At 43.1% G+C, this 14,291-nt stretch overlaps 1 protein-coding gene across 1 annotated transcript in view; it reads left to right on the top strand.

The window, feature by feature from the left end:
• The window catches only part of LOC127918302 (threonylcarbamoyladenosine tRNA methylthiotransferase-like), a 28,673-nt gene extending 20,936 nt beyond the window's left edge, over positions 1 to 7,737 (top strand). The window contains exons 3-4 of the mRNA XM_052501593.1: positions 7,563 to 7,641; positions 7,733 to 7,737. Coding sequence (XP_052357553.1) covers positions 7,563 to 7,641; positions 7,733 to 7,737 — 84 coding nt within the window. The remainder of the gene's footprint in view (positions 1 to 7,562; positions 7,642 to 7,732) is intronic.
• The last annotated feature ends 6,554 nt before the right edge of the window (positions 7,738 to 14,291 follow it).

The following is a 14,291-nucleotide window of genomic DNA, read 5'->3' as shown; positions in this document are numbered from 1 at the left end:
GATGTAAGGTTAACGAGGGGAAGGAGAGACGAAGGAGAGAGAGGAAAAGGAGAGACGAGGGAAAATATGGACTGGTTGAGGAGGGGAGAGAGATTGAGAGGGCGGAGAGAGATGTGGAGGGAGATGGGGAGGGTGGAGGGAGATGGGGAGGGTGGAGAGAGATGGGGAGGGTGGAGAGAGATGGGAGGGTGGTGGGAGATGGAGAGGGTGGAGAGAGATGGGGAGGGTGGAGAGAGATGCGGAGGGTGGTGGGAGATGGAGAGGGTGGAGAGAGATGGGGAGGGTGGAGAGAGATGCGGAGGGTGGAGGGAGATGGGGAGGGTAGAGAGAGATGTGGAGGGAGATGGGGAGGGTGGAGAGAGATGCGGAGGGTGGAGAGAGATGGGGAGGTTGAGTGAGCTGAGACCTCTCTATATCCCAGGTTGGGTGAGCTGAGACCTCTCCATCCCAGGTTGGGTGAGCTGAGACCTCTCTATCCCAGGTTGGGTGAGCTGAGACCTCTCCATCCCAGGTTGGGTGAGCTGTTTGAGTTGGTGAACTGAGCCTCAGAACCAGCAGGCTGAGTGCTCTCCTGAGGCTCTATGGGGTTGGTTTGGGTTGGTGAACTGAGCCTCAGAACCAGCTGGCTGACTGCTGTCCTTAGGCTCTATGGGGTTGGTTTGGGTTGGTGAACTGAGCCTCAGAACCAGCTGGCTGACTGCTGTCCTTAGGCTCTATGGGGTTGGTTTGGGTTGGTGAACTGAGCCTCAGAACCAGCTGGCTGACTGCTGTCCTTAGGCTCTATGGGGTTGGTTTGGGTTGGTGAACTGAGCCTCAGAACCAGCTGGATGACTGCTGTCCTGAGGCTCTATGAGGTTGGTTTGGGTTGGTGAACTGAGCCTCAGAACCAGCTGGCTGACTGCTGTCCTGAGGCTCTATGGGGTTGGTTTGGGTTGGTGAACTGAGCCTCAGAACCAGCTGGATGACTGCTGTCCTGAGGCTCTATGGGGTTGGTTTGGGTTGGTGAACTGAGCCTCAGAACCAGCTGGCTGACTGCTGTCCTGAGGCTCTATGGGGTTGGTTTGGGTTGGTGAACTGAGCCTCAGAACCAGCTGGCTGACTGCTGTCCTGAGGCTCTATGGGGTTGGTTTGGGTTGGTGAACTGAGCCTCAGAACCAGCTGGCTGACTGCTGTCCTTAGGCTCTATGGGGTTGGTTTGGGTTGGTGAACTGAGCCTCAGAACCAGCTGGATGACTGCTGTCCTGAGGCTCTATGGGGTTGGTTTGGGTTGGTGAACTGAGCCTCAGAACCAGCTGGCTGACTGCTGTCCTTAGGCTCTATGGGGTTGGTTTGGGTTGGTGAACTGAGCCTCAGAACCAGCTGGCTGACTGCTGTCCTTAGGCTCTATGGGGTTGGTTTGGGTTGGTGAACTGAGCCTCAGAACCAGCTGGATGACTGCTGTCCTGAGGCTCTATGGGGTTGGTTTGGGTTGCTGTCCTGAACTGAGCCTCAGAACCAGCTGGCTGACTGCTGTCCTGAGGCTCTATGAGGTTGGTTTGGGTTGGTGAACTGAGCCTCAGAACCAGCTGGCTGACTGCTGTCCTTAGGCTCTATGGGGTTGGTTTGGGTTGGTGAACTGAGCCTCAGAACCAGCTGGATGACTGCTGTCCTGAGGCTCTATGGGGTTGGTTTGGGTTGGTGAACTGAGCCTCAGAACCAGCTGGATGACTGCTGTCCTTAGGCTCTATGGGGTTGGTTTGGGTTGGTGAACTGAGCCTCAGAACCAGCTGGATGACTGCTGTCCTTAGGCTCTATGGGGTTGGTTTGGGTTGGTGAACTGAGCCTCAGAACCAGCTGGCTGACTGCTGTCCTGAGGCTCTATGGGGTTGGTTTGGGTTGGTGAACTGAGCCTCAGAACCAGCTGGCTGACTGCTGTCCTGAGGCTCTATGGGGTTGGTTTGGGTTGGTGAACTGAGCCTCAGAACCAGCTGGATGACTGCTGTCCTGAGGCTCGGTTTGGGTTGGTGAACTGAGCCTCAGAACCAGCTGGATGTGTGACGTAGTGTTTTGGAATCACTTGTTTTTAGATGGTTGTAAAATGTGATGGCTCTTTATTTCTATCTGAATGAGAAGGGGGTTTGGGGCATATTCTGCTCTACAGGCGTTATTTGGAGGTTTTCTTTGCACTTCCCAATACAGTCTTGCAGAACTCTGCATGCAGTATTTCAATTGGATGTTTGTCCCATTTGGTAAATTCATTATTAGAGCAGACTTCACTGCCATATAGAACAATTGGTTCTATAACGGATTGGAATGTTTTGAGCCAGATTCTAATCTCTCTCTCTCTCCATCTCTCTCTCCCCATCTCTCTCTCCCCATCTCTTTCTCTCCATCTCTTTCTCTCCATCTCTCTCCCCATCTCTCTCTCCCCATCTCTCTCTCCCATCTCTCTCTCCCCATCTCTCTCTCTCATCTCTCTCTCTCTCCGTCTCTCTCCATCTCTCTCTCTCCATCTCTTTCTCCCCATCTCTCTCTCCATCTCTCTCTCCCCATCTCTCTCTCTCCATCTCTCTCTCCCATCTCTCTCCCCCATCTCTCTCTCCATCTCTCTCTCCCCATCTCTCTCTCTCCATCTCTCTCTCTCCCATCTCTCTCCCCCTCCATCTCTCTCTCTCCATCTCTCTCTCTCCCCATCTCTCTCTCCATATCTCTCTCTCTCCCCATCTCTCTCTCTCTCCCTCTCTCCATCTCTCTCTCTCTCCATATCTCTCTCTCTCCATCTCTCTCTCTCCATCTCTCTCTCTCCATCTCTCTCTCTCCATCTCTCTCTCTCCATCTCTCTCTCCATCTCTCTCTCCCCATCTCTCATGGTAAACGTCCACATTAATGCATTATATATGCAGCCGATGATGTTGCCTGAGGATAGTGAAGTTGTCCCATAGTGCTGTCGCTGTCTCCCATGGGTTGAGAAACAGAACGGGCTAATCAGTCCCCCTCATTACCAAACCTTGACCACTTTACTCTGCTTCTCTTCTCTAGAAGTCATGCTGATGCCATGAAGTGTTGTCCTGCATTAAACTCATATCTCCGTTTGCATTACTTTATTTCATTACAAATTAAGGATGTATCAGGATTTATGCAAGGCTTTAGGGCGAAAATGAAAATGGGTAAATTGAGACTCCTTTTTTTTTTTTTTTTTTTATCTTGTAGGCAAATAATAGCCAAGTCGTATAGCTGTTTGCATTCATCAACTGTATTCCAAAAGCCAACCAACCCTGCTACAAAGTCTGTCTTTCTACATTTGACCTTGTTCTTTCTCGATTCAAGGACATATGGAGTTATTATAGGAATAAGGACAAGGACATATGGAGTTATTATAGGAATAAGGACAAGGACATATGGAGTTAGTATGGGAATAAGGACATATGGAGTTATTATGGGAATAAGGACAAGGACATATGGAGTAATTATAGGAATAAGGACAAGGACATATGGAGTTATTATAGGAATAAGGACAAGGACATATGGAGTTATTATAGGAATAAGGACAAGGACATATGGAGTTAGTATGGGAATAAGGACATATGGAGTTATTATGGGAATAAGGACAAGGACATATGGAGTAATTATAGGAATAAGGACAAGGACATATGGAGTTATTATGGGAATAAGAACAAGGACATATGGAGTTATTATGGGAATAAGGACATATGGAGTTATTATGGGAATAAGGACAAGGACATATGGAGTTATTATAGGAATAAGGACATATGGAGTTATTATGGGAATAAGAACAAGGACATATGGAGTTATTATAGGAATAAGAACAAGGACATATGGAGTTATTATAGGAATAAGGACAAGGACATATGGAGTTAGTATGGGAATAAGGACATATGGAGTTATTATGGGAATAAGGACAAGGACATATGGAGTAATTATAGGAATAAGGACAAGGACATATGGAGTTATTATGGGAATAAGGATGAGGACATATGGAGTTATTATAGGAATAAGGACAAGGACATATGGAGTTAGTATGGGAATAAGGACATATGGAGTTATTATGGGAATAAGGATAAGGACATATGGAGTTATTATAGGAATAAGGATGAGGACATATGGAGTTATTATAGGAATAAGGATGAGGACATATGGAGTTATTATGGGAATAAGGATGAGGACATATGGAGTTATTATAGGAATAAGAACAAGGACATATGGAGTTATTATGGGAATAAGGATGAGGACATATGGAGTTATTATGGGAATAAGAACAAGGACATATGGAGTTATTATAGGAATAAGGACATATGGAGTTATTATGGGTATAGGAATAAGGACATATGGAGTTATTATGGGTATAGGAATAAGGACATATGGAGTTATTATAGGAATAAGGACATATGGAGTTATTATAGGAATAAGGACATATGGAGTTATTATAGGAATAAGGACATATGGAGTTATTATAGGAATAAGGACATATGGAGTTATTATAGGATTAAGGACATGGAGTTATTATGGGAATAAGGACATATGGAGTTATTATAGGATTAAGGACATATGGAGTTATTATAGGAATAAGAACAAGGACATATGGAGTTATTATTATAGAATAAGGACATATGGAGTTATTATAGGAATAAGGACATATGGAGTTATTATGGGAATAAGGAAATATGGAGTTATTATGGGAATAAGGACATATGGAGTTATTATAGGAATAAGGACAAGGACATATGGAGTTAGTATGGGAATAAGGACATGGAGTTATTATGGGAATAAGGACATATGGAGTTATTATAGGATTAAGGACATATGGAGTTATTATAGGAATAAGAACAAGGACATATGGAGTTAGTATGGGAATAAGGACATATGGAGTTATTATGGGAATAAGGACATATGGAGTTATTATAGGAATAAGGACAAGGACAAATGGAGTTATTATAGGAATAAGGACATATGGAGTTAGTATGGGAATAAGGACAAGGACATATGGAGTTATTATGGGAATAAGGACATATGGAGTTATTATAGGAATAAGGACATATGGAGTTATTATGGGAATAAGGACCTATGGAGTTATTATAGGAATAAGGACATATGGAGTTAGTATGGGAATAAGGACAAGGACATATGGAGTTATTATGGGAATAAGGACATATGGAGTTATTATAGGAATAAGGACATATGGAGTTATTATAGGGAATAAGGACATATGGAGTTATTATAGGAATAAGGACATATGGAGTTATTATAGGAATAAGGACATATGGAGTTAGTATGGAATAAGAACAAGGACATATGGAGTTATTATAGGAATAAGGACATATGGAGTTATTATAGGAATAAGGACATATGGAGTTATTATAGGAATAAGGACATATGGAGTTATTATAGGAATAAGGACATATGGAGTTATTATGGGAATAAGGACATATGGAGTTATTATAGGAATAAGGACAAGGACATATAGGAATAATTATAGGAATAAGGACAAGGACATATGGAGTTATTATGGGAATAAGGACATATGGAGTTATTATAGGAATAAGGACATATGGAGTTATTATGGAATAAGGACATATGGAGTTATTATAGGAATAAGAACAAGGACATATGGAGTTAGTATGGGAATAAGGACATATGGAGTTATTATGGGAATAAGGACATATGGAGTTATTATAGGAATAAGGACAATTATAGGACATATGGAGTTATTATAGGAATAAGGACATATGGAGTTAGTATGGGAATAAGGACATATGGACATATGGAGTTATTATAGGAATAAGGACAAGGACATATGGAGTTATTATAGGAATAAGAACAAGACATATGGAGTTAGTATGGAATAAGGACATATGGAGTTATTATAGGAATAAGGACAAGGACATATGGAGTTATTATAGGAATAAGGACATATGGAGTTATTATGGGAATAAGGACATATGGAGTTATTATAGGAATAAGGACAAGGACATATGGAGTTAGTATGGGAATATGACATATGGAGTTAGTTATGGGAATAAGGACAAGGACATATGGAGTAATTATAGGAATAAGGACAAGGACATATGGAGTTATTATGGGAATAAGAACAAGGACATATGGAGTTATTATGGGAATAAGGACATATGGAGTTATTATAGGAATATGGAGGACAAGGACATATGGAGTTATTATAGGAATAAGGACATATGGAGTTATTATAGGAATAAGGACATATGGAGTTATTATAGGAATAAGGACATATGGAGTTAGTATGGAAATAAGAACAAGGACATATGGAGTTATTATAGGAATAAGGACATATGGAGTTATTATAGGAATAAGGACATATGGAGTTATTATAGGAATAAGGACATATGGAGTTATTATAGGAATAAGGACATGGAGTTATTATGGGAATAAGGACATATGGAGTTATTATGGGAATAAGGACATATGGAGTTATTATAGGAATAAGGACAAGGACATATGGAGTTATTATGGGAATAAGGACATATGGAGTTATTATAGGAATAAGGACATATGGAGTTATTATGGGAATAAGGACATATGGAGTTATTATAGGAATAAGGACAAGGACATATGGAGTTAGTATGGGAATAAGGACATATGGAGTTATTATGGGAATAAGGACATATGGAGTTATTATAGGAATAAGGACAAGGACATATGGAGTTATTATGGGAATAAGGACATATGGAGTTATTATGGGAATAAGGACAAGGACATATGGAGTTATTATGGGAATAAGGACATATGGAGTTATTATGGGAATAAGGACATATGGAGTTATTATGGGAATAAGGACATATGGAGTTATTATAGGAATAGGGAATAAGGACCTATGGAGTTATTATAGGAATAAGGACATATGGAGTTATTATGGGAATAAGGACAAGGACATATGGAGTTAGTATGGGAATAAGGACATATGGAGTTATTATAGGAATAAGGACATATGGAGTTATTATAGGAATAAGGACATATGGAGTTATTATAGGAATAAGGACATATGGAGTTATTATGGGAATAAGGACATATGGAGTTATTATGGGAATAAGGACATATGGAGTTATTATAGGAATAAGGACATATGTAGTTATTATAGGAATAATGACATATGGAGTTATTATAGGAATAAGGACATATGGAGTTAGTATGGGAATAAGGACATATGGAGTTATTATAGGAATAAGGACAAGGACATATGGAGTTAGTATGGGAATAAGGACATATGGAGTTATTATGGGAATAAGAACATATGGAGTTAGTATGGGAATAAGAACATATGGAGTTATTATGGGAATAAGGACCTATGGAGTTATTATGGGAATAAGGACATATGGAGTTATTATAGGAATAAGGACAAGGACATATGGAGTTATTATGGGAATAGGGACATATGGAGTTATTATGGGAATAAACGGGGTAGATTTGTCTCTTAATCTTGTGGGCTGATAATATGTCATATTTCTAATCCATTCAGGTCGACTACCGTGACTTCTCTTTCTGTCTGAAAATAACATTGTACTTAACAAAATGTATCTTTACTTCTCTCTCCACAGAAAAAACAACGGACCAAAGAGCTGTCGACCCTGTTCCACTCCTATAACCCCTACCACCACAAGGTAAGACATCATTCATGTCAATCCCTTCATTTCATTCACCTTTCTGAGGGATTGTGCAGGCGGGAGTTGTTCAGATGTCCAACTCTCCCCTATCTCCTTCCTCAAAGCCTGAGAGGGGATGTTCTGGTTGTTTATCCCTATGGTGTCCATCCCTATGGTGTCCATCCCTATGAGTCTACAATCCCTATGGTGTCCATTCCTATGGTGTCCATTCCCATGGTGTCCATTCCTATGGTGTCTAATCCCTATGGTGTCTATCCCTATGGTGTCCATCCCTATGGTGTCCATTCCCATGGTGTCCATCCCTATGGTGTCCATTATGGATCCCCATTAGTTCCTGTCAAGTCAGCAGCTACTCTTCCTGGGGTTTATTATGGACCCCATTAGTTCCTGCCAAGGCAGCAGCTACTCTTCCTGGGGTTTATTATGGATCCCCATTACTTCCTGTCAAGGCAGCAGCTACTCTTCCTGGGGGTTTATTATGGATCCCCATTAGTTCCTGTCAAGGCAGCAGCTACTCTTCCTGGGGGTTTATTATGGGGTTTACTGGGGGTTTACTGTTGCAATTGCAGGTTTGCCAATACTATTTGAAATCATTTCATCCCACTGTACTTGTTTGACCTTGCCCGGCTTAATGGACCAATAGAATCGTCCCCATTTGACAATCCAGGATACTAGAGCAAAGGATCAAATTACTACAAGCCTTTCAAATGTTGGGGCGACGGGGTAGCCTAGTGGTTAGAGTGTAGAGGTGGCAGGGTAGCCTAGTGGTTAGAGTGTAGAGGTGGCAGGGTAGCCTAGTGGTTAGAGTGTAGAGGTGGCAGGGTAGCCTAGTGGTTAGAGGTGATTAGAGGTGGACAGGGTAGCCTTAGTGGTTAACAGACTGGTGATTAGAGGTGGCAACTGGGTAGCCATGTGGTTAGAGTGTAGAGGTGGCAGGGTAGCCTAGTGGTTAACAGAGTGTAGATGTGGCAGGGTAGCCTAGTGGTTAACTGAGGTGATAGAGGTGGCAGGGTAGCCTAGTGGTTAGAGTGTAGAGGTGGCAGGGTAGCCTAGTGGTTAGAGTGGAGAGGTGGCAGGGTCTAACCTGGAGTGGTTTAGAGCATTACCATGGTAGATGGTGATTAGCAGCATTACCATGGTCTAACAGTGGTTAGCAGCATTACCATGGTCTAATTGACTGGTGGCCAGTGGTTAGGAGATGTAGAGGTGGCAGGGTAGCCTAGTGGTTAGAGTGTAGAGGTGGCAGGGTAGCCTGGAGTGGTTATTAACTGGTCTAACTGGACTGGTGATTATGGTGAGAGGAGACAGACATGGTACTGACATGGTCTAGCTGACTGGAGAGGACTGGTGATTAGCAGCATTACCATGGTCTAACTGACTGGTGATTAGCAGCATTACCATGGTCTAACTGACTGGTGATTAGCAGCATTACCATGGTCTAACTGACTGGTGATTAGCAGCATTACCATGGTCTAACAGACTGGAGAGGACTGGTGATTAGCAGCATTACCATGGTCTAACAGACTGGAGAGGACTGGTGATTAGCAGCATTACCATGGTCTAACTGACTGGAGAGGACTGGTGATTAGCAGCATTACCATGGTCTAATTGACTGGGGATGGAGAGAGGAGACTGATAGGAGATGGAGAGAGGAGACTGACTGGAGAGAGGAGACTGACTGGAGAGAGGAGACTGACTGGAGAGAGGAGACTGACTGGAGAGAGGAGACTGACTGGAGAGAGGAGACTGATTGGAGATGGAGAGAGGACACTGACTGGAGATGGAGAGAGGAGACTGACAGGAGATGGAGAGAGGAGACTGACAGGAGATGGAGAGAGGAGACTGACAGGAGATGGAGAGAGGAGACTGACAGGAGATGGAGAGAGGAGACTGACAGGAGATGGAGAGAGGAGACTGACAGGAGATGGAGAGAGGAGACTGACTGGAGATGGAGAGAGGAGACTGACTGGAGATGGTGAGAGACTGACTGGAGATGGAGAGAGGAGACTGACTGGAGATGGAGAGAGGAGACTGACTGGAGATGGAGAGAGGAGACTGACTGGAGATGGAGAGAGGAGACTGACTGGAGATGGAGAGAGGAGACTGACTGGAGATGGAGAGAGGAGACTGACTGGAGATGGTGAGAGGAGAGACTGACAGGAGATGGAGAGAGGAGACTGACTGGAGATGACAGACTGGAGGGAGATGGAGAGAGGAGACTGACTGGAGATGGAGAGAGGAGTCTGACTGGAGATGGAGAGAGGAGACTGACTGGAGGTGGTGAGAGGAGACTGACAGGAGATGGAGAGAGGAGACTGACAGGAGACAGACTGGAGGTGGTGAGAGGAGACTGACTGGAGATAGACTGGAGGTGGTGAGAGGGCTTTGTACACTACGTGATATCCTAACTTTATTGAGACGTACGTGATATCCTAACTTTATTGAGACGTACGTGATATCCTAACTTTATTGAGACGTACGTGATATCCTAACTTTATTGAGACGTACGTGATATCCTAACTTTATTGAGACATACGTGATATCCTAACTTTATTGAGACGTACGTGATATCCTAACTTTATTGAGACAGGAGATGTGATGTTTTAATGAAGCAGGTTCTTGACTAATGGTTGCCTGATTGTCAGACACAACTCTTAGTTCTCTCTCCCAACTAAATTAAATCACCGTCTAGAATTAACTGTCCATCGCTGTCATTCTCTTCAACAGTCTTAATCGGTTTGACCTGCGTGGAGGTTTTCTGTTCGTGTTTAACTCTGTGGTGAAATCTCCTGCAGCTTCTCTCCTACAGTCTTAATGAACAGAATGGAAGGAAGCTCACACATCCTCTGGAATGACATGTCTTCCTCCCACACACATACACACACACACACACACACACACACACACACATACACAGCACACGTGACACAACACACACACACACACACACACACACACACATACACATACACACACACACAGACGTGTACATAACGAGCACACTAATGGTTGCCTGATTGTCAGACACAACTCTTAGTGTCTCTCCCAACTAAATTAAATCACCGTCTAGAATTAACTGTCCATCGCAAGCTCCACAAACATGTCTTCCTCCCACAGCACACACACACACACACACGTTGGTCTGTCACGTGTACATACACGAGTACACGTGACGTGTGTTACAACACACACACACACACATATGTGTACATACACACACAGTTCCGGGTGAGTGTGTGGAAACGTTAGACAGAGGTGTGTGTGTGTGTGTGTGTGTGTGTGTGCTCACTAAATGTGTGAAGTGAAGAAACATGCTAAAGCCTCTGATATTTGGTCTAAATGTAAAGTCCCTGGAAACTGCTGTAAATGTGCTTTGTGTTACTCACAACATTTATCTGTCTTTCTCCACACATCTGTTGTGACATGGATTTTTCTCTCTTTAAAGTTGCCATTGTTTTGTCAATTTGTAGGAAATGTTACTTCCTGTAATGACTCACTGGTTTCTTGTCTCACTAAAGTCTGAATGTAATGCTCACTAAATGTAAAGTCTCTGAATGTAATACTCACTAAATGTAAAGTCTGAATGTAATACTCACTAAATGTAAAGTCTCTGAATGTAATACTCACTAAATGTAAAGTCTGAATGTAATACTCACTAAATGTAAAGTCTGAATGTAATACTCACTAAATGTAAAGTATCTGAATGTAATACTCACTAAATGTAAAGTCTCTCAATGTAATACTCACTAAATGTAAAGTCTCTGATTGTAATACTCACTAAATGTAAAGTCTCTCAATGTAATACTCACTAAATGTAAAGTCTCTGAATGTAATACTCACTAAATGTAAAGTCTCTCAATGTAATACTCACTAAATGTAAAGTCTCTCAATGTAATACTCACTAAATGTAAAGTCTCTGAATGTAATACTCACTAAATGTAAAGTATCTCAATGTAATACTCACTAAATGTAAAGTCTCTGAATGTAATACTCACTAAATGTAATACTCACTCAATGTAATACTCACTAAATGTAAAGTATCTGAATGTAATACTCACTAAATGTAAAGTTTCTGAATGTAATACTCACTAAATGTAAAGTCTCTGAATGTAATACTCACTAAATGTAAAGTCTCTCAATGTAATACTCACTAAATGTAAAGTCTCTGATTGTAATACTCACTCAATGTAATACTCACTAAATGTAAAGTATCTGAATGTAATACTCACTAAATGTAAAGTTTCTGAATGTAATACTCACTAAATGTAAAGTCTCTGAATGTAATACTCACTAAATGTAATACTCACTAAATGTAAAGTCTCTCAATGTAATACTCACTAAATGTAAAGTCTGAATGTAATACTCACTAAATGTAATACTCACTCAATGTAAAGTCTCAATGTAATACTCACTAAATGTAAAGTCTGAATGTAATACTCACTAAATGTAATACTCACTAAATGTAAAGTCTCTGAATGTAATACTCACTAAATGTAAAGTCTCTCAATGTAATACTCACTAAATGTAAAGTCTCTGAATGTAATACTCACTAAATGTAAAGTCTGAATGTAATACTCACTAAATGTAAAGTCTGAATGTAATACTCACTAAATGTAATACTCACTCAATGTAATACTCACTAAATGTAAAGTCTCTCAATGTAATACTCACTAAATGTAATACTCACTCAATGTAATAATCACTAAATGTAATACTCACTAAATGTAATACTCACTAAATGTAATACTCACTAAATGTAATACTCACTAAATGTAATACTCACTAAATGTAAAGTCTCTCTGATTTGAGTTTGAAGTAGCTAACCTAAGTAGCTATCCTGAGGCCCTTCCGTACATGGCCAGTGCCCACAGTGGGTCTGTTGATTGAAATTACCATGTCGTAAAGCACAGATTACACACAGATCTGAATAGTTTTAATAATGTCCTCCTCTCCCTGTTCCTCATAGCCTCCCTCTGTTACACAGCACACCTAAGTAGCTATCCGGGCCCCTCTGTTACACCACACACACCCCGGGCCCCTCTGTTACACACACACACACACACACACACACACACCCCGGGCCCCCTCTGTTATACACACACAGACACACACCCCGGGCCCCTCTGTTATACACACACACACACACACACCCCGGGCCCCTCTGTTATACACACACACACACACACACCCCGGGCCCCTCTGTTATACACACACACACACACCCCGGGCCCCTCTTTTACACACACACACACACACCCGGGCCCCTCTGTTACACACACACACACACACCCCGGGCCCCTCTGTTATACACACACACACACACCCCGACACACACCCCACCCCGGGCCCCTCTGTTATACACACACACACACACCCCGGGCCCCTCTGTTACACACACACACACACACCCCGGGCCCCTCTGTTATACACACACACACACCCCGGGCCCCTCTGTTATACACACACACACACACACACACACCCACACACACCCGGGCCCCTCTGTTATACACACACACACACACCCCGGGCCCCTCTGTTATACACACACACACACACCCTGTTATACACACACACACACCCCCGGGCCCCTCTGTTACTGGGGTAATTACATGAAATAGCGGGGTTTGTCCCCAGATGTTATTGCTTACATGCCTCATAATGGCAGCCTTAAAGACACATCAGTGTAAATAAGAGCTGAGTCGACTGCTTCACCCACACAGTCCCATTGTTTATATGACTGTTATATATCTGTCGGGCCACATTAGATAAACATGGACCGGTTGAGTACTCACCGTGTTCGTCCTGGCCATCTATGAGACGTTTCCCAAAATGGCACCCTATTCCCGGTATAGTGCACTTACCCCTATGGGACCTGGTCGAAAGTAGTGCACTAGATAAGGGAATATAGGGTCCCATTTGGCGCTGGCGTGGGTTAATGTAGCCGCAGATTAGAGCAGCACCGAAAACACATCTCTACTGGTGTTGTGGTGCACATCACTTTTATGGTCGTCGTAGAGCAGTGGAGAGCAGTGGAGAGTTACAATAACATTAGTGGTGGTTTGGTTCGTTCCCTGGAGGTTTTTACAAATGGATTTTGTCCAGTAGAAATGTACAAGGAGGGCCTCCCGGGTGGCGCAGTGGTTAAGGGCGCTGTACTGCAGCACCAGCTGTGCCACCAGAGACTCTGGGTTCGCGCCCAGGCTCTGTCGCAACCGGGAGGTCCGTGGGGCGACTCACAATTGGCCTAGCGTCGTCCGGGTTAGGGAGGGTTTGGTCGGTAGGGATGTCCTTGTCTCATCGCGCACCAGCGATTCCTGTGGCGGGCCGGGCGCAGTGTACGCTAACCAGGTTGCCAGGTGCACGGTGTTTCCTCTGACACATTGGTGCGGCTGGCTTCCGGGTTGGATGTGCGCTGTGTTAAGAAGCAGTGCGGCTTTGTTGGGTTGTGTATCGGAGGAAACATGACTTTCAACCTTTGTCTCTCCCGAGCCCTTCATCTCTCCCGAGCCCTTCGGGAGTTGTAGCGATGAGACAATTAGGGAGAAAAGGGGGGTATTTTTACAACGAAATTGGGGAGAAAAAAAGGGGTAAAATGAAAAATAAATGTAGCTACATCTGGGAATAACTGAGCTTCTTCCTGTTGGCCGAGAAGCTGAATGG

This window comes from Oncorhynchus keta, unplaced genomic scaffold, assembly GCF_023373465.1.
Source record: "Oncorhynchus keta strain PuntledgeMale-10-30-2019 unplaced genomic scaffold, Oket_V2 Un_contig_1397_pilon_pilon, whole genome shotgun sequence".
Classification (NCBI taxonomy): Eukaryota; Metazoa; Chordata; class Actinopteri; order Salmoniformes; family Salmonidae; genus Oncorhynchus; species Oncorhynchus keta.
The sequence above is the reverse complement of the archived record's forward strand: the minus strand, read 5'-3'. Positions and strand labels throughout refer to the sequence as shown.